The 27,248-nt window shown below is 42.5% G+C and overlaps 1 protein-coding gene across 2 annotated transcripts in view; it reads right to left on the reverse strand.

Annotated features, from left to right (window-relative positions):
• Positions 1-27,248, reverse strand: part of MAD1L1 (mitotic arrest deficient 1 like 1) — a 380,536-nt gene that overhangs the window by 189,398 nt on the left and 163,890 nt on the right. Inside the window, exons 1-2 of one of the 2 annotated variants that reach the window (XM_055805553.1) lie at positions 8,321-8,472; positions 3,421-3,477 (exon numbers count right to left, since the gene is read on the reverse strand). In XM_055805553.1, coding sequence (XP_055661528.1) covers positions 3,421-3,477; positions 8,321-8,440 — 177 coding nt within the window. In that variant the 5' untranslated portion in view covers positions 8,441-8,472. Of the gene's footprint in view, positions 1-3,420; positions 3,478-8,320; positions 8,473-27,248 lie in introns of those variants that run through there. The other variant, XM_055805552.1, reaches the window with a different exon arrangement.

Raw genomic sequence — 27,248 nt, forward strand, 5'->3', positions numbered from 1 at the left:
AAGATACTGGAGCACTAGCCTCAGAAAAGAAAACATCCGGTGCTGATAAAGTTGTCAGAAAAATGCACATACATACACAAAAATTGCAGGAAAGTAGTGTGCTTAGGCACCAACCAAAATTCACAACAAAAACATTCTTTCAGCTAATAAAAGAAACACAAAACCCACAGATCTGTGGGACAACTAAGTTACCTGAGCCCTATCAGACTGGTGACCCTGTTACGTACCACCTCTCACAAGAGCGGGCAAGCACTGCTCCCTTACAATAGGAACACACTCAAACTGTGAATAAAGATAAATAAATAAGTGAAGGGTTAGGGGGAGAGAAAAATCAAAGTTTCATTATTAATTATGCAGCACAATGATAAGGGTAATTTTTCTTAAATCAGAAAATAAATTCTAGGTTCAAGTTCCCTGAAGGATATAAAATATTAGAGGATTTTTTATGGTTGTAATCACAAACTCATTTCTCCAGCTACTACTGGCCGTGTCTAATTAGGGCAAAGTACGTTAATGATACAGTGGCACAGCCCAGAGACGTCTTCAGTCGCAATATTAATTGCATTTAGGGAAAGAAGCATGAATTGTGCTTATACAAGCTAATTAGTATGGGTTTGCTAATTAATACTGGAAAGTTAAACTGCCTTTGTCTTGTCAACTGCAATTAGCTGAAGATGTTTAAATTTCTTTTCTTTCTTTTTTTTTTCTTTTTTTTCTTTTTTTTATTCTTCCAGTAGTAAACTCACTTTTAGCTGACAAGCAAGGAAAGCATGCACTGGAGTATTCGACTGTAGTTAGGGCAGCAAGTCCATCCCACCCTCCACCAGCAAGACCTTGTGTCCTGTGCTGGTGTCCCCTAGAGCACAAACCACCCTTTGTCTCTTCTTGTCCCTGTTGACACAACTCCCTGAGCTAGGGTCCTCCCCTGCCAAGGACACAGAACATGCAGATGCTGTCTTACTGAGGCCACGATCCTACCCCATTTATCCGACAAGCATTTTACTTTTAAATATTGCTATGTAACGAATGAATTATTTACCAGGGCATCCAAGATGCTCCCCATTGCAGACAAGGAAGCCCATCAAACTCATCAGTGAGATCCAATCAGCTAGTCCACCAGCCCCAGTGCACATGGCTTCATTTCCAGTGCTGAGGGTGGCAAAGCCATTAGGACTCTTCAGGGTGGTGATAGAGATGTCACTCCACAGAGGTTTATCCCAGAAGCAGCCCAATGATCCATCAGACTGTATGATAGCACCTGACAGGTGTTTATTCCATTTCACTTAGGGCCATAAGCTTGTTTGCAGAATGGCTGACGAAAAGCAATATCCACATCTGTCAGCACCCAGAGCAGGATGAGCCCTTCGGCCTCCCCCCAGCTGCAGAGGCTTAACATCAATCTAACAAGCAGTGGATCACGTGAGAAAAACGGGGAGAGGGATGAAAAGGAAGGCGAGATGCCAGGAATCCAAATCAGGCAAAACAGTTGCTGCAGCGTCAGCTTTAAAGGAGTCTGAAAATAAGGCCATCCAGGTGAGACACTGATCTGGAAAGGGTAAAAAAAACCCAACAAAACAAAACCACATAAAGAAAATTTTGTTGGATGGCAGGGAGGAGAGTGGGGCTGACAGTATAACCGCTGGAGCCCTTGGACAGCCCTTTGGAACAGCCACATCCCAAGTGAACAGACCTCTGCCACCACCAACACTGTGGAAGACGAGAAGTGACACATCTTTCCCTACCAGGGAGATTTCGCCTGGGGATGCAGGAGAACCATCTATCACCAGTGAAAAGAAGGACCTACCTATACTGTCAGGTTTCCCCTCAAAAGGGAAAAAGAGGAAAAACAATCTCTCTTCCTCTGTATGAAGCAATTTTCCTGTATTTACCCAACAAAATTCAAAATGCTGAATAAAGCCCACATCTCACAACTGGAATCCAATCGTCTAAAGCATGACAGAATACAGCCTGCTCATCTGAGGTTGATGTGAGCTTTACTGGAAGATCACAAGACTTGCAGATTTCCACCGAGTAACCCTCGGGAATAGGCACTGAACACTAACTGCTGCTTTATCCTCTGCTGATGGATGATGCACACCACCAATTAATGCTTTAACACTGGAAGTTCCAGTTTCTCCAGCTCTCTGCTAGCCTGTTAAATATGACAAACTTTTGAAGGCAAACAAATAACTGAAAATCCAGGCTTAATGAGCCAAAAAGAAAAACTTTGAAATGTTTAAAAAAACTACACATCAAAATATTTAAAGCATAGCAGCAAATTCTTCCTCTGGTAAGTCCACTGAGCACAATGCAAAATTGATTGTATAGAATTTAAAACTATTAACAAAGCAGCATGTAATGAGATCAGATGGTAAATAGGATTAATTCAGTTTTCTCTGGAACTACCAGTTTTGACCTGTGTCACCACAGAAAGCAGCTGAGCATACAGAGATGTTTGTCCACAATGTAAGATAACCCCAGAACCAGAATCAATTAACACTCTCATTATGAAAAATCTGATGGTGGAACAGCAAGGAGCACAAATTAAAAAAAAATACTAGCAGATGTACGGCAACCTATTACTAATACAGGAGGGGCACACCAGTTCTGCCCTCCAGTGCCCTAGTAGAGTTAAGCAGAAGTCTAAAAAGACTAGTGTTGGCACTGTGGTTTATAATTTAGATTTTAGAACAGATGTCTGTTTAGCATCTACTTACTAGCCAGTGATACATGCCTATTTTTTCATTAGTAATAAAATTAATCCAGTATAAAACACATCTACAGAATGAGTGTCTACATCCTGGATACTGCTCAGGTTTTTCTTGTGACTAGAAAAAGTTGCAGGAATGCCACAACTTGCCCATGAGCAAACACACTGGTTCACAAAACAGTTTAATGATGACACCTCATTTATCCCCGAGTATGAAGAACTGCATACATTAGCCATGAAACTGCACATAAACCTCCCTACTGCCTGGTTTTGTAGCCTCTATTAATTTTGGTCCTTGAGTGACCTGTCAATAAAATAGACAAACCCAGCGGAAACTTAACAGATTATATAAAAATAGTTTGTGATAATTCTGTCATATCTCATCTGCTTGTCCTTCGCACACTTGAGACGGAATCAAAGGCCCCCAAAGAAAGGAGTTAATTCAGTATGAAATTAAACGCTTGCTTCTGATCTAGAGCTCCTACCAAAGAGAAAGGCAAATGCCAAAAAAAAGGAAGAAAGCCCACGAGATCTCATCCAACACTTGTTCCAGGTGCATATGGAGTCAGAGTGCCAAGACTAGCAGTAGCAATACAAACTTTTACAGTGCTCATTTTTTATTCATTTTGGAATATTTGGAACTGATCCGCTGTTTAAATGAACTGAACTTTGTATACTTTACTGCTCTGTAAAAAAAAATGAACACTTACCATCTCTGCTCTTTGCTTATGATTTCCCACTTCTTCCAGAACTTGAGACAGCTGAGCCTGCAAGACAAAAAAAAAAAAAAAAAAAAGACCATGAAGTCTAGGATGTATTTTTGGAAGTTCAGTAAGACTGCACTTCCTCCCCTCCAACCAAAAAAGCCAAGAGCACCATGATTTTCACAAATTTGAAAAGGAATTTTAAGTGTTGGGTCTTGTTCTGTCCTATCAGCATCCCATGCCATGAGACAATCCTGTCCCAAACAGCCTGAAGCCAACATACACAAGAAAGAACAGGTTTATTGCAGAGAAGAATTCCACTGGATCAGCTATCCCACATTTTGGTCCCGTGGTCCAGAGAAGTGTGCCTCTTCTCCATTTCTTTGGAAGTTGCAGAAAGAGCAGTCTAAAGCCCACCCAATTTTTCCAAGCTTAACTTTAGAGAAGGAAGAGGCTTGCTCCGCTCCTGAAAGGTGGGTGTGTTTCAAGGTAACTTCACAGAAAATATCCTCTTGAAGTTCTGGGGTACAGGGTTTGGTTTGGAAGCCTTCAAAATTGTTGTGGTAAAATACCAAGAAAATCTCTGCAACACAACCCTACTGAATTCCTGTGAGAAAAGAACCCAATCCAAAGCTTTTTCTTTTTTAAGAGGAAATTTGAAATTTAAAGAATCTTAAACTAGAACAGAAATATCTTATGTTATCCCTGTATAATGTGGGGAGAAATGGCAACTTGACTCAGAGGAGGATCATTTAGAGTTTTGTTTATGAAAAAGGATTTTAAATGAAATGGGTATTTTGGTAACGGCTAAGAGAAGCCACATAGACTACTTGAGCACATCTTCCCACATCTTTTCTTTCACAACACTTTGCAAGCCTGCAATCAGCCTTTCTCTGGTTAGTGGAAAGCCTAAGAAATAGCCACAACTGATGACAGAGAAGCTAATTTTAAAAATGTATCTAAACAAGACAAGAACCCAAAAAACTTTCCTGCAAACTAATTCACGTAAATTCAAGCAGATATTAAAACCCTCCTGAGTCCCTCTAACAATCTCTCGCCACACTTGAAATGGCTCTTTTGAGTACTACATCCAAACCAGAGACAAATAGCAAGTAGTTTATTACAATGAAAAGGAAAAATTGAGCTTTGAAGGCTAACTGCACTGAAATGCAAGCAAACAAAAAATAAAATTACAGTCTTAGGGATCAGCACAGCAGAAGTTCAATTTTGCAAACAAACAACCAAACAGTTCAAGACTTCCCCAGCCTCAGAGCTCAGCGGAAACTGAAAAAGTTACAGATTCTTGCTGTGCAGGGCCTGGGATGATGTGACATTATTTAAGGAACAGACACTCAAATAAGATGAAAAGGGTTTTAATACAAGCCTGGGACCTGGCACAGGGCAATGAAACACACTCATTAAACACTGCGGGAGATGCCAGTCCCAACCAAACACGGACCGCATGTACAAGCAAGTGAGAAGAAAAAACAAAATTATCATCAAGTTTGATGCTGAAACATCAGGAAACTATAAATTTGCAGACACCTGGGAAAGACTTTTTTTTTCCCCACTACTATTGAATCAGGTAGAATTATACCAGCAGGCTAGAGCCAGGAGAGTCACATGGAGAAGAACAAGAAAACATGCCCTCAGAGATGTTATTTATGAGAGATGCTAGCACAGCCTTTGCAAAACACCCCAAGACTGAACAGTGTTGATCAATAACAACCCCAACTTTTCTGTATATCAATTAACCTTATCTATATGAAAGTGACCTTTAGATGGGAACTACTGGCCTACTCTAAACTAGATGTAAAGAGCCATTAAGAACTATATATTCGCTTACGATTAATTTGAGGGTCACGCCTCTTCCCTTTAAGTCTCCTGTTAGTAAATACTTCTACAGAATCATGGAGTAATTCCGAGTGGAAGAGGCCAGTTCAATCCCCTGCCCAGAGCAGGGGCAGCTACATGAGAATTCTCAGGGCTCTGGATCAGCTGGGTTCTGAGTATCTCCAAGGAGGTGAACTTCAAAACCTCTCTAAGCAACCTGGGTATTTAGGGCTTGCATGGCAAGGTTTTGGTAGCAGGGAGGCTACAGGGGTGGCTTCTGTGAGAAGCTGCTAGAAGCTTCCTCCATGTCCGATGGAGCCAAGGCCAGCCAGCTCCAAGATGGACTCACCACTGGCCAAGGCTGAGCCCCATCAGCCATGGTGGCAGCACCTCTGGGACAACAGATCTAAGGAGGAGGAAGAAAACCGGGCAGCAACAGACCAGGGATTCCCTGGCAGCCCGAGGGAAGCCCATGGAGAGGCAAGCTGTGCCCCCAGCCCGGGGAGGTTAACGGGGGGGGGGGGGGGGGGGGGCAGATCCCCACCTGCAGCCCATGGAGGACCCCGTGCCGGAGCAGGTGGGCGCCCGAAGGAGGCTGTGACCCCATGGGAAGCCTACGCTGGAACAGCTCCTGGCAGGACCCGTGGGCTCATGGAGAGAGGCCCAGGCTGGAGCAGGTTTGCTGGCCGGGCTTGTGACCCCGCGGGGGCCCAGGCTGGAGCAGCCTGTTCCTGAAGGGCTGCACCCCACGGATGGGACCCAGGCTGGGGCAGGGGAAGGGTGTGAGGACCCTCCCCCTGAGGAGGAAGGAGCAGCAGAGACAAGGAGTGATGAGCTGACTGCAACCCCCATTCCCCGTTCCCCTGTACCACTGGCAGGGAGCAGGGAGAGAAAACAGGGTGAAGCTGAGCCTGGGAAGAAGGGAGGGATGGGAGGAAGGTGCTTTAATATTTGGTTTTATTTCTCATAATCCTACTCTGATTTAATTGACAATAAATTAAACTAATTTCCCCAAATTGCATCTATTTTGCCGGTGACAGTAACTGGTGAGTGATCTCTCCCTGTCCTTATCTTGACCCATGAGCCTTTCATTGTATTTTCTGTCCCCTGTCCAGCTGAGGAGGGGAGTGACACAGCAGCTGTGGTGGGCACCTGCCATCCAACCAGCGTCAACCCACCACACTGTGCCAAGCTTTAGTCACCTTGACAGTGGAAATATTTTTCTTTATAATATTAAGGCAACAGTACACTATAGGAACCTGTTTAAGGAAATGGGTATAAGAGCATTTTAAAGTACAAGAGCTTGATAAAATTCAGAAAAAAAAAGCATAGAAAAGACTGACACATTTTACTTCAGGAGGATGCTGCAGAAAATTTTAGACAAGAGAGGAATAATACAAAGGGATGGGAGAAATCGGAAATACAAGCAGGAAATATTCCATAATTTACCTTATATAGAATATGGCTTGGGGAAAATAACGAAGTACAAACCTCTCAAGCTGCTATCCCACAGCAACCTAGAGGCAAACCTGGACAGCAAGTCTGAAACAGCAGCACGGTAACAGCAGATCAAGATGATTTGGAAAAGCCACCGGATAAGAAAGTAGGTTTTCTTCATTGCATTTATTTCTAGGCAGCTCATCTCAAAGGGAAAGAGTAGCTAACTAGTGGGAATCCAGAGAGCAGCAACTAAACTGACTAGATTGCTGGAAGAAATGATTCATGAAGATTAAAAGATTTTTAATGTATAGTTTGACTACAACTCTCACAGAAGAGCAGAAGGGACATATTTAATGCATCGAGAGCCATTACAATGATAGAGCTGTAATGAAGGAGGCTTTCCCAGCACAGCTGATGCTGTCTGATGTGCTCGCAGCCGGTGCGGGGACCCTCCTGCCCGTGCCCACCTACGCAGGCAGATGTGGAAGCACAAGCGAAAGCCCAAACTTGCAGTGGGGTCCTCTGTGCCTGCTCTCGCCTGGCTGTGAACAGATGATAATGCTTTATCACATCTAGTTTGTAAACATTAGCCCTACCCCAGACTTTATATTAGCTTAAATCAAATATTGAACCTAGCTCAGCTGTTAGAGGACAGCTGCTTGCAAAGTGATTCACTGCCATGTTCCTTCTAGGCCACAAGAAAATACAACCTAATCACCAGCAGCATGGCAGATGCACACATTTTTAATTATGAAGAAGAAATTAGGCTCTGAACTTATCCCCACATCTCACTTAATCAAGAATGCATCGGAGGAGCTGTCAGCCACCACAGGCGTGGAAGGAAGGAGCTGCAGGGCCCTGGACCAGTGCCTGACAGTGTGCTGCGCCCCTGCGCCCAGCCCCCCTTGGGGCATCTGCCAGGGAAGACCTGAAAGAAATACCGTTTCTTGGAATAGACTTTTTCAGGAATGAACTGTCGGATTTCTCGGTTCAATTGGCTCTGGCCACTCCCAGCCAATGAAAGCACAAGCAATGAACCCGAGTCATTTCAGGTGGTCAGGGAGGAGATGGCGTGCAAGGGCCCTGGACCCCCGCACCCGCAGGCAAGGGTGGGTGATCTGCAGCAGGTGCTGGAGCAGTTTGCCAGAGTTCTGCACTGGCAAAAGCAACGTCCTACCTATAAGTAGCTCCGCTCTGTTTTACAGGCTTTTTGATTGATCACATTCACCTTGGTATCTCAGGGATCTCTCAGTAGCTTGCATGCTGAATTTTCAGACGATGCATAAACGTTAACTTAAAGCTCCAAGGAAATTCTCATTACTTAATACACATGTTAAATTCCCACAGATCACTGAGCTCAAGCATTAAGAAATCTGATAAGCTAACAGATATTAAGAATCAGATATACAAATATATGTAAAGTCCAATTTGCCTACTGAAGGCAGCACAACCAGGTAAAACAAAATCAAGCAGTAAAGCAGGAAAAAAGAATGCTCTCAAGTATTCAGTCAATTACTTTAAGCCTCCGAAAGCAGGGTTTGTCAATTCAAAACATCCATCTTACATGACAATAGTCTAATCTACTGTCAATGCTACTGCCATCCTAAGAGAGTGGCCAGAAGGGAATGATAACCTGTGCTCCGGCCTCGCAGGGATGCCGCAGCTCAGCGCTGAACGAGGAGCAGGAATGGAGAGGAACTGATTCAGATCCTGAAGAGACCATTCTGAGTTGTTTTAGTTTGCTTCCCTGCATCAATAATTCATCTTCTACACCTTCCAAAAGTCAGCTTTCACTGACAACGCTGGAGGAAACTGGTCAGGGAGAGCTTAATGAATGAAAGTAAAGCAATCCGGTGGTTACAACGCAGGTGTTAACACTGACTGCATCAGCAGCCCCACGTTCTTCTCTGGGGGCTGGTCGTGAGCCAGCTACCCTGACCGATAGGCAAGCAGCTCAAATGTGAGACTCACTTGTAGGAAAAAATTAGCTACTCAATCTCTAATGAACGGTCTTTCTCTACACAACAATACCCTCTGCTCTACAAGCAATTAGCAAATCGAAGCACTCTCTTTGTGGACCTGCATTAATTTACTCCTCGATGTTGCACATTGAATAGCTCATAGGTATGGCACTGCACAATAGTAGCAACAGCCAGAGCCATAAAATTAAAGCTTGCTTCAAAGAGTTAGGGAAGCAAAATTATGCGTGCTGCATACAGGGGATAAATCAAAACAACCTTCATTTGGAAACATCATTTTAGTCTTATGCTTTCATCAAAAAACATGATTATCTTAACAGTCACATAATACAATGTAGGTACTTTACAAGGGAGAGAAACAAGCAGCACATTCAGTACCTCAAATTAAAAAGGGAGTCATTTTTATTCTTCCTTATCAGGGTGAAATATCTGAGAACACACATAGCTGCCTATTCCAGGGTTGTGCTTTCACAGCTCTAAATCCCAACTGCAGGTCCCCAGAAGGAAGGCCACTTGCTGGAAGGGCAGCACGACCACATGGGAGGGGAAGAGGAGGCTCAGCCTGGCAGAGCTGTAACACAGCTGCAAAACATGGCATTTTTACAGCATGCCAAAGCCCCAGACACCCTTAGCAGTATTTTATATGCAACAGTTGTATGCAAATTCAAGTCAAGTGTGACGATTGGCAAATTTAGGTATAATGTTAATTAATAGCTATTTCAAATTAATTAACTTCTAAGATAAATTCTTGCCTCTTCTCTTTGAGAAAGTTAACACACAATTTAAATTTACAAGGATATATCAGCTACCGATCACAGAATTACGGAATCTTCTATGTTCTAACATGCCCAATCATTTCAGTTGCCTTGTGCTGGCTGCTCTCCATTCCCTGGGTAATGTCACAGTAACTTATTTATCTGATCACTTACAAAATAAAATACAAGATGAAGCTTCTTTGATCAGGCTAGATGGCCTTAAAGTGTGGTTAAAGCATGATGTGACCTGTAACAGGGTCCAAGGCAGCGTATCTTATCTGATGCCATAGACTAGGGAAGAAGGAAGGAAAAGAAGAGAAAAAAAAAGAAAAAAAGAAAAAAAGCACAGCATTGCCTGTTTCTGTCAGACCTGGGAGACACAAGTAAAATATAGTGCATCAAAGCTGCAGCTGAAATACAGAAGGAAATGCAAAAACATGGCTGCACTCCCCGGACAGTTCTAGTAAGGAAAGCATTGATTACAACACTTACAGTTCAATCAAACCTAAAAGCATATAGCTCTATGCACCACGCTGATGAGTTACGTGGAACAACACAGTAGTATCATGATAATACTTTGAAAAGAAGGTTGCAGTCACTAATTAACTTGCACACAAAGATATTTTTGTAAGATTCTGACTTGTGGGGAAAACAGAAGGAAAACTTTGATTTCACAAAAGCCACAGACAGCTTACTTATGGGGGTGGCAGAGACGGAGGCAGAAGTAACTCATCAGCCACTTGCAGTTAGACTTCAGTTTATTTGCATACTGTGATCCTGCATATTAAAATATTGTGAGAACTGAAATGAAATTTTCATTAGTGTTCAATCTGAAATCTCACTCATGGGATTCAGCTTTCAACAGTTAATGCATGAATTTGCCTGTTTATACTTTCAAGTTACATATCCGTTTATACGATGGTAGCCAGTACCTTCCACCTTCAACCCATTAGCCCACCATCACTGCAGACTGCTAGCAGTATAGTATTGTTTTGGCATCTCTGAAACGCACTACAAAATTACACTGGATTAAATGGTCATTTCTAATTTAAAATATTGTGATGCTTTGTAGATGAAACTACTGATCTTTCACAAAATTGCATCAATTGAGATCACAATCAGGAAGACTGTTTAGTATCAGACACTGCTAAAAGATTTCCCCACTGCTTTACAGATTCAATTTTGCTGTTCTCAAAAAAGTTCTCGCGGTTATAAAATCAAATGCACATCCTTTATAAAGTGGGAAATAACAGCTACAAATAAACTCTGGTGCTGTCTCAAAAGCATCAAAACCACCGTATTATCTTACAGGAGCAAAACTGGAGGGGGCGGGGGTGGCCCTCCATCTGATCCAAAAGCAAAGGGGAAAATTCCCCAACAACTTTTGTGTGTTTCAGAAATTTGTATGTAGTGAAGCAACACTCATTCTGACTTGCAGAAAAGCTGCAATGTGCAAAACGGAGACCATTACTTAGTGACATAATTTATATTACGTGGATAGGCTTACAGCCCAAAGAAAAGCATGTGTTTCAGGCTACAGCTTATGTGGTTTTCCATGTAATTTAGTCCTTCTAAATTTTACCCCAAGCCAAGGACAGACAAGACAGGAAACCAGAATGCCTGTGAGCAAGATGTCCCACATCTCCAGGGACTCACGCTCCCGGGCATCATGGCAAAACACAACACCCAGGGACTGAAGGCTACTGCTTTGTGCAGGGTAGCGAAGGGTGGTTTTTATAAAAAAAGCAAGAGCTGGCACTTACTTGAGAACCACTCTTCTCCGGCTTCGGTGTGCAGCAGGGAAATGCCGCCCCCAAGTGAGAGACAAAAATCAGCTGGTTACCAACGGGGAGGATGAATAAAGCAAAGGCTCTTGGGTGCTAAACGAAAAAAATGATACTGCAAATTGAAAAACTGCTGAAGTCATAGTTATAATGACTGAAGATACAGGGAAAACATCTGCAAGATACGGGCTCCTGTCAACACACTATCAAGATTTAGGGACAAAGATATAATAACCAAGCCTTTCTCCAGCTCTTCAGTCTCAAGGACAGGCTGAACTCTCTCCTTCTAAGAAACACAATCCATCTAAGAAACACAAATGTCAAGAATTCGTGACAGTAAGCTTATTATAATGAAATCACCCCAAACCCTCACTGGTTAAGCTCTGAGAAAAGGGTGTAAACAAAGTCACTGTGGAACAACTGATACGAGAAAGATAGGATTTCAAGCAGAAATTGCCCACATCCTTATTCCTGGCAAGTCACTTGACCTAGCTTAAAATAAGCTGCATAGTTCTGCGGCAGAAACCTGGCTTTTGTTCCCACTCTGCCTAACAACTGCCAAGAGACCCAGGGCAAAGTACTAAACTCTCTGAAACTCCTTTATTCTCTCCCTCTCTAATGTAAAGATAATAGTCACTTTGCAAAACCATTCAAAAATCTTTGACCAAAGGTGATCTCTGAGCACGAGGTGCCACTATTGACACAAAACACACCTGATGGGCCACATGCTCAGGTAAAAGGATCAAGCACCATATTAAGTGCAGAACTCAGCACCGGCACGTTCAGAGGTGGTGGTAACCTAATCTTCCTGATCCTCAAAGCAAAGGTGACCTTCACAACTGTAATAAAACGTAAAACTTGGAGGAAGATTCTGAACTTCTCTAAATCTATTTCATCAACACTGTTCACATAATCTCCCAGGCAGATGCTGTCAGGTAAGGAACGCAGCACCAAAGCAAATTGGGAGATGGAAAAATGCAGAGCATTACATTCAGGAAAGGATGAGTCTTCGGAGATCAGACAGTCCTATGCTAGACTGAAACACTTATAAAGAAAGCAGGCAGGTGCAGGTAGGTAGGAAAATAAGGGGCTCAGGTGTTACCAGAAGTTTCATGTGACAAAAAAGCATTAAATTTGCAAAAATATCTCAAAACAAGAGCAAGCATTTGTTGTTTTACTCTCTGAGCTGCAACTGAGGTTGAGGCAAGATTGAGGGGTAACAGCCGAGCAGTTCTTCTCTACTGTTTTTCCTTGATGCTTTCATTCAACACCTTGCTAAGAAGGAGCAAAGACCAAGAGATTAGCACAGCTCTGCTGGGAACGATACACTTTTGCAGTAGGTCTCCTTCCCTCCATCCTAATCAAATGGTGCTGCAGCCCTTGGGGAGAGAACACATTGCCAAACAAAAAATGTGAGTTTGCAGCTGCTTCCTCAACAGCAAAGGGCAGCCTGACTGATGAAACTCTGCCAAGCCAATAGCTTCGAGCATTATGCAGTCGGCCAGTACAGCATCTCCCAGACACACACAAGCGACTGCCGGGTGCTGGCGGACTCTCCAAAGGAGTCATTCCCCATCACTGGAACACCCATCAGAAAAGCCTCTGCCACTAATGCTCTCTTTGTGGGCTCAGATATATTCCTGCCTCAGAAAAGCCGCTGAGTGCGCAGTCGTAGCAGGGATTCCCTTCTCTTTTGCTGCTCCCCTAGAAAAATTTTTAACCCAACAGCAAAAAGATAACCTGGCATAAAATCTTTCCATTGAGGGTTGACCGCAAATCTCCTGCCAGGAGAAAACGAGATTATTAATGTATTAGTGCAACTAAAAAATATTAGGAAAGTATCAGCCCATTCCACAGGGAAACAGCAAAAAGGGCAAGGAATACAAATCATTTGGAGGACACTAAAGAGAATTAATTTTACTGTGCTGTGATCGAACCTAAAGCTGAAATGAAGGGGCACCAGCACAAGGTTCTGAAACAAAAGTAGCACCTCTGGGAATCAGGTCATTCATTGCTATTTAAGTGATCTGAAAATGGGCACTATAAGCAATTCTGGGATCTGGTGAGCACAATGTTTTCTTCAGGTTGTATTAAACCTTCTTGAACTGGGAAGCAGTGCTAGAGACTACAAGCAGATGACACGGTAGCTATCAGGAATAGAAACCCTTGCTATTAGATGTGACGATGAGTTGGCTGGGGAAAGGAGCCGCAAATGTTTGTGCATTTATTTAATATTCTGTCAAAATTTTAACTCCAGAAGTTATTCCCTCCTGTGCCTCTTCAGATTATCAGCAGAATGAGCTCAAGCTCCAAAACCCCTCTCTTGATGAAAGCAAACATTAGCGCTCACCAAACCCTGAAAAAGGGAATCTCAAACACTGAAAGTGGTGGCAATATGACACCCACCATCTCTACCAAATTGTGAACTTTTCTGCCACTCCTTCCTACGCATTTTTCCAGTACCACCTCCCTGGATCCAAGTACTCCCCCTATCAGTTGCTTCCAACTAGGTTTGATAGCTAGAGGGAAAGAAATGACATTTAGTTGATGAAGTCTGTAAATTAGTCAACAAAAATGTTCACTCTAATCCATTCATCAGAAAAAATGATGGAATTACATCTCTACCTAAAAAAGCCCTTCTAATTTCAGCCCAGTGAGTCAGCACTGCTGCATCTCATCACTAAGAATGATTCATTGTCACTGCACTTCTCAAAGTCAAGAATAAGGGTATTCACCCCAGTTCACTGTCATCTCATAACTACTGTGGATTCAGGCACTGTGTTTGCATACAGTGCTGTTATAATGATTTATGTGAGTGTGACACTTTTAATTTAAAGGCATAAAGAGCTACTGTCAGTCTGCCGACCACAAAGGAACATTTTCTTTCCAGTGGGCTGACAGCTGAATACCTGGAAAATATTCTTGCTTGCCAAGAAGAGGTCTCTACACCCTTACAGCCTAAGGGTAGCAATGCTTCTGAAGACACAGGTGGATGGCCAGTGTCTTTAGAGAGAAACACTAATACTTGGTTATGAGTTAAAAGAAACTTTTCAGAGGAGATAGAATCTGAATAGAAATTCAGACAAGTGGTATACATGGAAAGCCTCTGCCCCAGACGGAAGCAATGGTGAGGGAGAGGGTTTTATGCATGGATTAGATCCCAGCCAGAAGCTCTATAACTGGATGAAACAAAGAATATAGAAAGCTAAGCAGCATGGCTGTGGTGTTCTTTTACACAAGTCTCCTAACATCACACGTTCATTTTGACTAACCTTTCTAACTATTAAAACAAGGCTACTGAACAGCTCCCCGTGACCTTAGCACCCCCAAGTACCCAATGGCAGTACCTTCCTCTAAGCTGCCCGAGGCTGTTTGTCAGCTGGTGATGTGTGGCAGTAGTTCAGAAAAGATGTCTTTAATGATACGAGTGTGCTGTGAGGCCTGTCCCTAACTGTATCTCATTGCTATCCCCACAAACACACTCCGAACAGGAGCCCTCAGGCGTGTCAGCGTACTTCCCAGGGAAATAGTTTTAAGCCAGCCAGCAAATGCCATTGGGGAAGTGAAGATCCATGTTTAAATCAAACTTTTCTTCTACTGGGTTAATTTTAATCTAGTTTGGTTTCTTCTCCTGGTTCTCAGTACTGCTGGCACAGGTTGTGCTAACTCAAATAAAGGTCAAGGAGGCGTTTAAGCCACCGCTACCCTTGGCTTGCAAAATTATAGCCGGTGTATTTTTGGCATACAGCAGAACAGAAGACAGAGGGTAAAGTGCCTAAGCCTCGGAGGGTCTCCAACAAATTTCAAACACTCTTGGAAGTTGCTAGGTAACAACGCTAACCCCCGGACAAAAACTGTGCAATGTTTGCTGTGACAAAGCAATGCTTGTATTGCCCTTGCTTCTGCTCTGGGAATGCGTTTGCTGATGACCTGTCTCCTTTGCTGCCAGAGTATTTCCAGACTCTAGTCTGGGTGTGTAGTTGGATTTTGCTCAATAAAGCAAACATTACATTTCAAACATAGCTATTATAATTAGCAGAAGCTCATTGCTCAATTCCCCTTCCAGACAGGGATTTCCAAATGTCACAGTGTGCTTAGCACAGCTGATCTGCATTGATGGCTGCTCTAAATGCAACTGACCAAGGAGGGTCCAGAGCAAAAAATCAACTCCTATACCAGGAGGTGAGACAAAAAAACAAATACAGTAACTGTCCTTTATCCTGTACCTTCATTTTCTTGTATCTTCTGTACAGCACTGTGAGCAAGACAAGTTCAGCAGAGAGACTCTCCTCTTCAACACAGAAGGTATATTCACACTTGAGGCCAAGCAGCAATTTCTCTTAGAATTTTATACCTGTTCTCTGGGTCCCCAGATGACTCTGCCCTGTCCTGGTTGTCAAGCCAGGATACCATGGCATAAAAACAAAGAGCAGTAAGGGGGGAACAAAAAAGTTTAAAAAATATCCTAAACTAGTACAGCTACTGGCTGCTAAAACCATTTTGCAGAGGCTCTGGCAAATGCAGAGACCCAGTTTAAAACTGTATTTGCTTTCTAAATTGGTTTTGTAAAAGCATAACCAACCTTACGTAAAATTACAGCATTGCAATATGTAATGAGCAGCATTAAGAAAAAAATTGCAAAGTTTCTTCTCCCAACACATACCTACCCACGATGAGCTCCCAGTCTTGAAGGAGAACGCTAGCACTGACTTTTCCAGGTATTACATAAATCAGCGGTTTCCAGCCTCCTTGCAGACAAGCTTCCCTGCAAAAACCCTGGCAAAGCTCCACACCTCAGCATGTCCCGTGGAGCCAGCAAAAGTCCAGCTGAGTTTATTAATGTAGGTCTAATGCAACATCTCACCTGTGATGTACTTGTGTTTCACCCACAGTTCCTGCCTCACTGCTCGGGATATACCAGTATAAACTTCCTTCACCTCTCCAACACCCCAGGAGGGGCTGAAGATGATTAGCACCAACCCCGCTCAACAAAAGGAGAAAACAAAGCACAAAGATCATATGTCCTTTGCAAGGCCACAGGGGCAGTCACAATTTACAATTATAATATAGCTCGTCAGTTTTGTACTACAGATACACTAGGATTTAGAGGCTGAAGTTGCAGGGGGAAAAAAAGAAAAAAAAAAGGGGGGGGGGGGGAGTGGTGTGTTTAACAGTAGCCTCTATCAGAAGACATTCCTTACACTGAAAAAGTAAAGGATCCTCCAAGATGACAACTAGAAGAAAAAGACATGTATAAAATACATTTTTATCACGCTCAAATCAAATATCCCTGCACACCATGGTCATGCTTCTGTAACTTCCTGGAAGAGGAGCAAAACTCTTCTACTTTTATTTGATAATATATTAAAAATAAACAAATCCCAATGGAATTTAAGCACACTGTAGAGGTTCCAGCAAAAAAACATCAAAAAAGTAAGCAAACTAAAAAGATCCTCTCTTGGCACGCTCTTGAAGGAAGGATTCACCACATTTCTAATTGACTGCTACCGTGGCATAAGTGAATAATCTATAAATAGGCAACAAATGCAAAGCAAGCACTTGAAGGAAACAGCAAGATTATTTTTTTTGTTGTTGTTTCTCTTGTTATTGCTTAATGATTTGTTGGGAAGGAGGTGCCTAACAAGGTAGAAGAAACATGGCAAAAATATAAAGAAACAGAAAAGGATGGGGTGTGGGAAGGAGGGATAAAAGAGACATGAAGGCATTCAAATATATGAAGTGCACAAACACTTTTGCCTCTCGTTTTCCAGAAGACTGAAGCATGAGGGATGGGAGAAGGCGCACAGCTACGTCACAGCATCAGTTAGTAACTGTGCCACACTGAGATAAGCAGGGACAGAGACAAAGAGGTAACACAGGCAGCATCTATCACGTGTAAAACATGACACCCAGCCACGATGCTCTCGTTGGTGCAGTCCATGCAGCAGCAGCGCTCAGGCTCACCGTTACCGTGGAACTGCTCTCTGTAGGCAAACTGAAGCTGGTATTTAAACCATGAGTACACAGGGGAAACATGCTTGTGACTGCGGATGCCCTGAAGACTCCCCCACACCCATAACTTGAAGAAAGCTTTTATGTTATTGATAGAGTCTTCTCTGAAAACTCAAGCTCCTGTGGGCCATCCTGGACTCAATTCTAGTCTTTTCTACGTATCAGATTCAACATACTATTAAGTGCAGCCATTAAAGCACCAGAAGTGTTCATGCAGCTATCTTGTGGCAAGAGTCATCCAATATAGAAGTAGACTCAAAACTATTATTAAGCAACCATCCACATCATAAGAAAAGTGAAAATATATCAATGAACAACAGAGCTGGAGGAATCTGAGTCATTCCCAGAGATGATCTAGTTTCTGGAAAGCATGTGCAGGAAAATTTCCAATAAACTCGGTTTTTTAATATTGAATAATCAGTTCTCAAAATAACTGGAAGTTTTATTTCACAGCTCTTGCTCCAACCTGTCTGGTCACCCTCCTCCTCCTTCCCACAGCTAGTCTGACTGCCCACAACATTCCCAGTCTCTAGCTTTCCAGCATTCATCAAAGCAGCCAACTTAATTATCGTTTTTAATTACGCCTGTTAATCCTATGCTTCTTCTTTCAAGCCTGAAGGAGGCTCTCACAGAATCCAAGGAGCAGAAAACCTTCTGATTTCTCTTTACAAGGAGTTTGGCTAGTGTTAAGGTCCTTCACTACTCCTGTAAAGTCCTTCCTTGCAACTCCATGGCAGATCTTGTGCAGCACATGGGGTTTGCCAGCGAGCAGCCCAGGACCTCCTCGGAGCCTTCTCCTCTGTGGTGATGGAGGCTAATCCCATGCCAGCTCTGCAGAGATTTACAGCTCTCTCAAAGTTAAATTATTTAATTATTTTCTCCTGTAGGGAAGTGGAGAAGGCTACCAAAATGGACTGTAATCCAAAACTCCATCAGTCAGTATCTTTAATATCTTCCCTTACTTAAAAAAAAAGGTATGCAAGGGTTAAAAAAAATTAACAGAAAAGAAACCATCCTTGCATAGCAGAAGTGTGATACATATTCTGTTTGCCGACCGCCAGTTTAATCGTCATTGTAAAAACTTGCAGGAGAGTTACTGTGAGAGCAAAGGGCAGGATTAATCAATCTGGGGCCCAAGTCCTTTGTCTATCCATAAAATAGACAGAGCAGAAGGAACAGAATTGCAAATTTCCTTACATTGCCCCATCAGTGCTTCTCGGTTTTGGGCTGAAAGGATTAACTCCAGAGGGAGCACTGCAATTTTATCTTAGACATGGTCCATTTGTTCCTTGGCCCTTCTGCTGAGGCTGCCAACAAAGATGCCAGACAGGTTGATATTTTTGAGATGCGAGTGTTTATCTTCTCTGAGTGAACCAAACAGCAACTCATTTCAGGAAAGCAATCCAGCAACTTGCAATCGCTTCTCGCTCTAGCAAATGCAGACTGACAAGGCAAAAGGTGAAACAGCTTGATGGTCCCATTAGAAGCCTCTGAGCTTCCTCGCACCTGAATGCCTGTCTAGCAAAGCTGTGCTACAGAAATATAAAAGATCTCCATTTGGCAAGGAAAGGAAAGAAGTCAGAACATATGCCAAGATAATCTCAGTTATTAGCTCCTGCCACAAAGGTACAAGATGTATTGAATTGCTCCTCCATTGCACAGCATGGGATGCTCTGAGGCTGGGAGTTCCATTTCAGAGGCATGCACAGGCTCGCTAGTGGATGGGCATTACAAGGGATGCGGTGAGTACACTTGGAGCTAATGCTGCAGGCAAAATTAAATCAAGCAACAGAGCCAGGGTAAGGGAACACAAAGCATGACAGATAGCTCCCTTCTGTAAATATTTGCAAGTAATAATTGGGAACACTGTTTTTTTAACCTCCTGTTCACGCTTAAATTTTCTTTCTTCTTAACTAAGCAGATTATCAGCTATGAAGATTCGCCTTTGCCTAAAAGTAGCTGACCTCAGAGCAACACCTGCTGGCCTCTCCATCCTAGGCTGACAAATGCCAAAACGGTGACCCACTCTTTGTGGAAGAGGCCATACAGGAAGCGTATATAAAATGTACATTTGTTGTAGGAGTGGCAATATTTGTGCCATTCAGCAGCTCCAAGATGTTCACAAAGACTCAAGTGTGACCTTTTCCCTCTCTCAATCCCCTCTGCTGTTCTGAAACAAGTTGAATCCAAAGAGCAAGTGGAATGCAACAGAAACTAATATCCGCAATAATTACTGTAATGTATGAAGTGTTGATGGGCTGTAGATATCAGACACAATGAATCTGGGTCTTGCCTGGCCTAAATAAAAAGGTATTCATTATCTTGAGAGGAAATGCCACTTATGAAAGATAAGGTCATGCCGCACTGTGAAAATAAATGCCATTTCTCTATATAGCTATGATAGTCTCACCTACCGTCTTCAGAAATGCACGTAAACAGCAAAGCAGTAAAAACCCTGTAAAATTACCCTGGGACACTATGTTATTTTAAGAGCATAAAGCTAGTCATCTGGAGTTCTTTGGATGTGCATTCCTGAACATGCCTTAAGAACACGTAGGTATGTATACACATGTATTTACATTGTGCATTTTGGTAGTAATAATAAACCAAAAAAATTAACTGATACTTTCAAACAAGCTTAGATATGGTTGGTATCACGTATGTTGAAAGAATTTCAGACTAATCATGTATTTTATACTGTTATACACATTCCCAGGAATTGCATACATTTGCATAGGTAGTTCTGTGCTCATCACAAGCCCCCAGGCAGCCTCCGCCAAGCACAATGAGCAACTCTAAATAAATACCATACATAATGCTAACAACTCCTCTCTTTTCAACAGCTCTGCATGCTGCCATGCTGCAGCTGAGCTAGAATTAAGTACACTCAGATGATCTTAGAGCAAACAGCACCGACAGAGCAACCTCCATCTAATAGGAACGGCAGCATCAGAGGCCCAGGAACCTCCAGCCAAGGCTTTCGGAACAAGGTGAGGTCTCCTTGCAGCACTCTGCAAGCAGGTGCTCTTGCCCTTTCACACCCTCAGACAGAAGGCGAATAACAGCTGGAGGTGATTTAGCCACTGCTTGAATGTTCCCATCTAGAGAAATACGGTTTTGTCACCACAGTCGTGCAGACGTCACTCCTGTCCTAACACCTTTCTTCATAAAAAAAGGTCACAGAATGCTTCAGAACCCAGCACGCTCATTTTGCTAGGTGTAACTAGATCCACGGCGGTCAAAGGAGCACACATTTTATCTGAATACTTGAGAAAGGCAGGTTATGGAACTGATCTGTCCTAAGGCTGCACTTTCCACTAATGAGATGACCTCTTAGAGAAGAGAATGAACCAGATGATTAGGAAGTGAAGAACACTGCATCTGTATGAACAGTTAATAACATTAAGAGTAGTCAGAATATAATTGCCAAAGGTAGGGTTGATAACAGCTTAGCAATAATATCTGCCACAAAGTTCATTTGGTTTATGGTCTCTACCATTAGGCCAGTTCCCAACTGCATTGCACAGCCCTAAGAAAAATTCAGAGTTTGTAGGCTCTCAAGAGATTCTCCCATAAATTAATACTGATACAGATGCTCATTGTTTCTTTGTGTACATAAATAATGTACGGTAGCAGTCTTCACACAAAGAAGCCTCAGAAAACTCTCCCATTACACAAGATAGTCTACTTAACCTCTACAAAAGAATTACACTGTTCACATTCATAGCTACTGAATATATCATCGGGGTTTTATATACCAATAATAGTGGAATTTTTCAAGCTTCTTGTTGACTTCCTTTAAAAATTTAAAATATTTATGTTTAGCAGCTCTTCCAAGAATCAGCTTTCCAATGGGAAATGAGCTGTTTCTACCATTTTCCAAAAGGAAGTAAAGTTGATGTTACAAGAACTCGTGTTTGCAAGTCTGACGTGGAATGCAGGCAACAGAACACAGAATAGATAAAAATCAATGCTTTAAACCAGAAATCAGTTCTGGTTTTAATGTGGTCTTGAATAGAACTAAAATATGAGTGTACATCTGTCAAAGCTAAAGCCATTATAGCCACTTAAACAAATTGAAAACATAAATCAGTTCAATATGTCAAATCAATGTGCCATGCATTTCATATCTATGTTACTGACATCACAGTTGGATTCATGGCACGTGTATTGTACAGTAGTACTGCTCATTTCATTAAACAGTATAAATAAAAATCAAAATAAAAACGTTACATCTTACATTACAGGAAGACTGTGGCATTTTCCAAAACTTAGGACTTCCAGTTTGTTTTGCTGAAGAGCTTTTAGCACAATCAAAGCACATTTGACATTAACACTGATTAAAGCAAATAGATAAATTGTAAAGCCTCTGAGAAAACAGAATTGTTCCTTACAATTTACCTGGACCACCCCTGAACAGAGGAGATCTATATCAACAGCTTTGTTTTTATTCACAGCTTGGTGAAAACCGCTATCAGCTGGCTTTTTCAATTATTCTGTTCCCAGCCTTTTCCAAATATTAGTAGGCTAGTCATATTTCAGTAAAAAAGAAAAAGAGAAAAATAAAGAGAGAATTCAGCCACCTTTAAATTCTGATCAAGTTACGACTTTCAGTGGTGCCGCACTCTAATTCATGACTTTAATATGAAACCAAACTGGGGAAATGAAGATGCTGCAGCCTATGGACAAACCAGTCCATAGGGGAAGACTAGCGGAACGCATGGGAGTAAACACAAATCATAACTATGGAGAAGTATTAAAGGTGAATAATTATGTGTGTTCTGAAATAAACCAATTGCAATTGGCTCCTGCATTTAGGCACCGTTCAACTAACTGCACTCAAGCACTATGCTGAACCAGACTTTTTAGACTAATTAGTTCCCTGAAGAAACACCTCTTCTACTACTGGTAATTAAGGCCAAAATAAAGAATCAATGGGCTTCAAAAAGAAAACCCAGACAGCAACAACTGTTGTTCTAATTGCCATAATAACCGAAGTATTAAGTGTATTGAAGTGGATCTCACAATCCTTGCAAACTGCAAAGAGCAAGAGTGTTAGGATCCACAAGAGTATGGGAACAAGCTTGTGTTGATGTTTTTTTTTTTCTCAAAGCACTTTTTCTGTTTATATATTATAACTATTTGTTAACAGGATTTCAACAGAAGTCTGTAGCTGGAGCCCATAGAAACACAGTGGGCAGAAATGAGCTCAGCTGTACAACAAGCCTGTGTAGAGGCCCTGCAGGAACTCTCTGGAGACTTTACAGCGTAGTTTTAAATAGAAAATAATCATTAAAAATATTAATCCCTCTTTCTTACAGGAAACCACCACCTTGAATTAAAAGATGACATGAAAACACAAACACTTAAAATCTTAAATTATGCAGAGATTATATAATTATTCTGGAATGAAGCACTAGAAATCACAGAATTCAAATTCAGCCATCATAAAAATCAAAAAATCTCAAGAAGTTCAGAACATATCTTAAGACACCCAGACAAGCACTATTTAATGTCACGCAGAGTTAGGGAATATCTAAGATTTACTGGCATTTTCCATGTAAAACATTATCCCAAGGTGCAAACTTAGCTTTTACTTTTTTCACAAGATATTTACCTCCCTTCTGCCCTAGCACCGCTTGGCTTCCGTAAGCTGTTAAAGCTTTCATCAATGTGAGAACGTTCCTAAGTAGCAGTCCTAATAATCAGGAGACACTTAACATCAGCCTTAGGTCTGTACTAGCACTGAAGCCTGAATCACCAATATAGTTCAAAACAGATGAGATGCGCTGGCCTGAGAGCACCTCTGGGAGATCCAGCATAAATGAACCTGGCTTTTAGTCTGGAGAGACACTGGCCAGGAGCAGCTAATTTTCCAATTTTCCCATCCCTGCTGAGCCAGGCACCGAAACAGCTCTCTGGTGGTGAGCCCCGTGAACACGTACCAAACATTTCAGGCAACTTCGGGCTGGAAGTGCTCTGGAGGATGTGGCATTGCCTCCAACGGGATCCCATCACCCTGCTCCAGAAAGAGACCATATACCCTGGAAGCGGTTGAGAAGCTTTGATCGTTCCTATCCAAGGATCACTCGAGCAGCACCAAAGACAAACCCTGCTACCAGACATGTGGCATTGGCAGTGACAAGGGCTGTAGCTGCACAGTCCACATGGATGAGACCAGTGCCACATTAAATCTCCACGCTTTCCAGCTTGGAAGAGATTCAAAGAGATTAAATCTCTGATTAGATGCAGAATGTAGTTTGCCCTATTTGTTGAATGTTTCCCTAGTGTTGCAAAAAACCAAACAACTACGTAACTGGGGAAAGCAGCACTGGACAATGGTGCAAGTGCTAGAGGCACCTGCCCAGCACCCTCCCTACTGACTCCCAGCCCTTCCCTCCACACTGCCTGGCTCGCAACGGCAAGTGATGGAGACCGACATAAGGACACATTTTTACATTTTCAAAGCCTTCCCTTTGGAAAGCTGGAAGCTACCTGTTCCTAACCCCATTCCCCAAAGACGCTTAATTTTCTATTTTCCTTCTGTCTTCTGCCTGTGAGGGAAGAGCCGTGTTATCACCGCGCTACTTGCATGCCGGTTGCAGCACCCTGCTCCCACGGCAGCACCTGTGGCAGGAGGTGATATGCACCATATTGCGCAAAAGCAGCTCTTTCATGCAGCGTCTTTGCTGCTGTTTGCTGCGGATGAGGCCACTGCTCCCACTCCAAATGTATTCTTACTTTCTCCTCCACCTAAAGACATCTAATTGCAGAGCCCGTATCTCTAGGCACAGGCATGCAGGCTCTCCAGTGTAAAGGGTTTTAAAGCTCTCAACACCATACGAAATGCTCTCCCCTGTTCTATTGCGGTACATATGACTCATAACTGCACATCAGTTATCTTCTCTTTCCAAAACATCAGTAAGAAAGAGCCCAATTTTAAATCTTCTGTAAGAATTTAGACCCAGTTCATCTGTTTCTCTTGTCTCCTATAGCTAGGTGCGTCTGAAGCTAATCCAAATTCCCTAGGTCAAGCCTCATTTGTGCCTGGTAACTTTTAACATCACCAGAAGAGGCTACAGGAGATTTTGTTCATACCAAGAGCATTTTAAGGGGATCATAAGTGAGGGGGAGGGAAAAATGTTTTTTGTTGCTGGCACCTATCAATCTGCTTGGGGCTGAAGTGCAACCATTGAGAGGTCAGGTACAGGAGCACTCCCGTACCCATACCCTCTGAGCATCACACCTAGACAGGAGGCTGATGACATTATAGCACGGTCCCACCTAGGCTAGGTATGCTTCCTGCAGGCTGAAACACTTCTGACAGTGGGAGTCCATCCTAAACTCCCTGCGTTACCAGCACTGGTGATAATTTATCGTTAGTCAAAATTTTTACATTTAGAGAGTTAAGACATGATCTAGTCAGTAAGTGAAGTAGGGGCGGGTCAGGGACTGCATCTAGATCAGAGGCATCCCTGTCAGCAAGACGTGATGGCAATTACAGTGTTTTCCCTTGTTCTTACGACACTCCAAGCACAGGAGAGCAGCAGAGCTGGGAAACGCTTTTCTGTCCCGTGCACTTCAATAGCCTACTTCAATATGCAGCCAAGAGCGGCAAAAGGGTCCTTACAGCTGCTCGTTGTTCTGCATCTGGTGGCATTTTGCTGGCGGCTTGTCTATAAAGCAGCTTATCAGAGGCCAGAGATAGAGATACTGTCATAGTTAATCATGTAATTTACTCTATGCAAGTTAGTGCCAGGACATTCTCATTTCTTGAGAACGATGGAGGCTTGCTTCTTCCCGTTACCTGCAGTCCCTAGGAACTGCTGAGTTAAAGCCATTCTTAACTGTCAGAGCATCCATGCACTAAAAATAGCTGTAAAAATCCTGTAGTGAAAACTGCTGGTTTGTGCAGAGTATCTCCAGTATAAGGCAGTGCCATGGACTGCTTCTCTTGATCAATTACTAACTTCTAGGACAGAGCCAAAATGGGGAATCTCCTCAAAAAAGTTAATAGTAATTGAATTTTAAGATCCAGTTCAACCAAAAAGTCTCAGACATGCAGAGACAGGCTCTGCTGCAGTATCAACCAGTTTTAAGAAGCACTCTTCTTCCACTGAGCAGGGACTGTCACCTTTAACAAATCATTAAGCCCCTTCATGACTTGACTTCCTCATTACAATGATGGTTATATGCAAGGTGCTCTCCCAAAACACAGCCACTGGCAGGTGTAAAAGGGAGGGAAGGAAACGAACAGCTCCCTGACTTGATAAGGTCACTCAGGTCTGAAGGAAGGTGAAGCGTGTGAAAGAAGAGAGAAGCCCAGACAACCCATTCTGCAGGACTGGCAGAGGGCACGGAGCCTGACCTACTCCCCTTTAGAAAAGGAACACAAAGGACCACAGCGGTTCCCAGGAAGGCTCTTGTCTGCCAAGAGATGCCAAAGCATCCAGGTTCAAAATGGTATTTCGACAAGGTGTTTGCTTTGTCAGAAGATGATGTCCAGCCCTGTGACTGCTTCAGCAATCAGTGGTACCTGATGCATGGAGCACATTAGCATCATCTCCAGAGAGAGCCTGTTTTCTCCCACATGAGTCACAGATAAGATGCTACAATGACAGCAGAAGTCTGGGCAAGTGAAACATATGCCGTTCTGGAGTGGCAGGAAAGCTCTAGTGACTTGAATTTGCTCCTTCCAGACATATGAAGCAAGCAGAGTAATCTTCTCATTGCTTCTTACAGTTGTCACCGAGGAAAAAAAAGTGCACAAGGGTTGGATGGCAGCAAAGACATAAAGCAGGCAAAAAAAAATCTGAAAATTAAACCAAACTCCTCTGTACCTTGCACAGATGGGAGTAAATTTCTCCATAAAGTTCCCATTGTCACAGAAATCCCTTCTGCTATGTAAAGAAACAATTTACATTTGAGGGGGAGAGGAAATACAGCAGAGAAGGGATAAAGCAAGATAAACATAGTGTGGATGAAAGAGAGAGAAAAAAATAGAAGGTAAAAAAGTGGAAGGCACTGATAGGGGAAGCTGGGTGAGAGACAAGGAAGGACTGTTAACTGCTCAAATAAACATTTTATTGCATCCGCACATAAAATTTAAGCACTTTAAACACCAGGGTGACTGCTAAGTAACTTCCTTTGCAAGGAGCAGATTTGTGACTAACATCACAAGAATCAACAATGCCCAATTTTCACCGCCAGCAGATGCGCTGCAGTTATCAGGTGCAGATAAAGTGACAGTATTTGGTCAATGAGTTTTGAGGTCACCAGTAATGCCCCTGGCAGAACAAAAACACAGAACATATGGCACTTCATGTGCTGAAACTGTCAGACTCATAATTAACTGATTAGAGTACATATGGTGCTCACTGTAAATCTCTCAATGTAAAAAATGCTTGAGACCATTGAAGGTGTCAGCATGAGCCTTCCTTGCAAATCTCTCTTCATTAAAGTTTCATATGGAGCCAAGTGTGTTGTAATAAAGTCACTATTAATGGAGTTATATTTATGATGATTTCTCATTTGTGCAGCTGGATTTCACTTTTCAAACACTAACTCCACATCTGAGCTTTTTCACAGTAGCTGCTGCTTGCATAGAAGCTTCTTGTTTTGTCATATTTACCTTGAAATTAGAAGTTGCGAGAGCAAAGGTAGTAAAAGTTAACCAAACTGACAAGAAAACTGTTAATATCACCAGTATCAAAACAAAAATTCACGCCTTAATATAAATAAGGCTACAATTCTGTTTATTTTAAGTATTTATAGCAGGCTGGCCAGGGACAAATTCCCACTCCATCTTCAGTTCCAAAACACACTTTTAAAAAGATGGTGAGTGACACTTCATTAACCACATGAAATAGCCCGACACAGCCTGCTTGCTTTTCCAGCCACCATTTCAGATGGCATTTTCCTTTGCATCTCCCCTCTGCTTTACATTCAACAGTCCATAAAGTGCTTCCTTAAACCTCTCCAGCCAGATCAGTGGTGGTGTGAGTGGGGGGCTGGGCTGGGGGCAGGCAGTT

This window comes from Falco peregrinus, chromosome 5 (assembly GCF_023634155.1).
Source record: "Falco peregrinus isolate bFalPer1 chromosome 5, bFalPer1.pri, whole genome shotgun sequence".
NCBI classification, from domain to species: domain Eukaryota; kingdom Metazoa; phylum Chordata; class Aves; order Falconiformes; family Falconidae; genus Falco; species Falco peregrinus.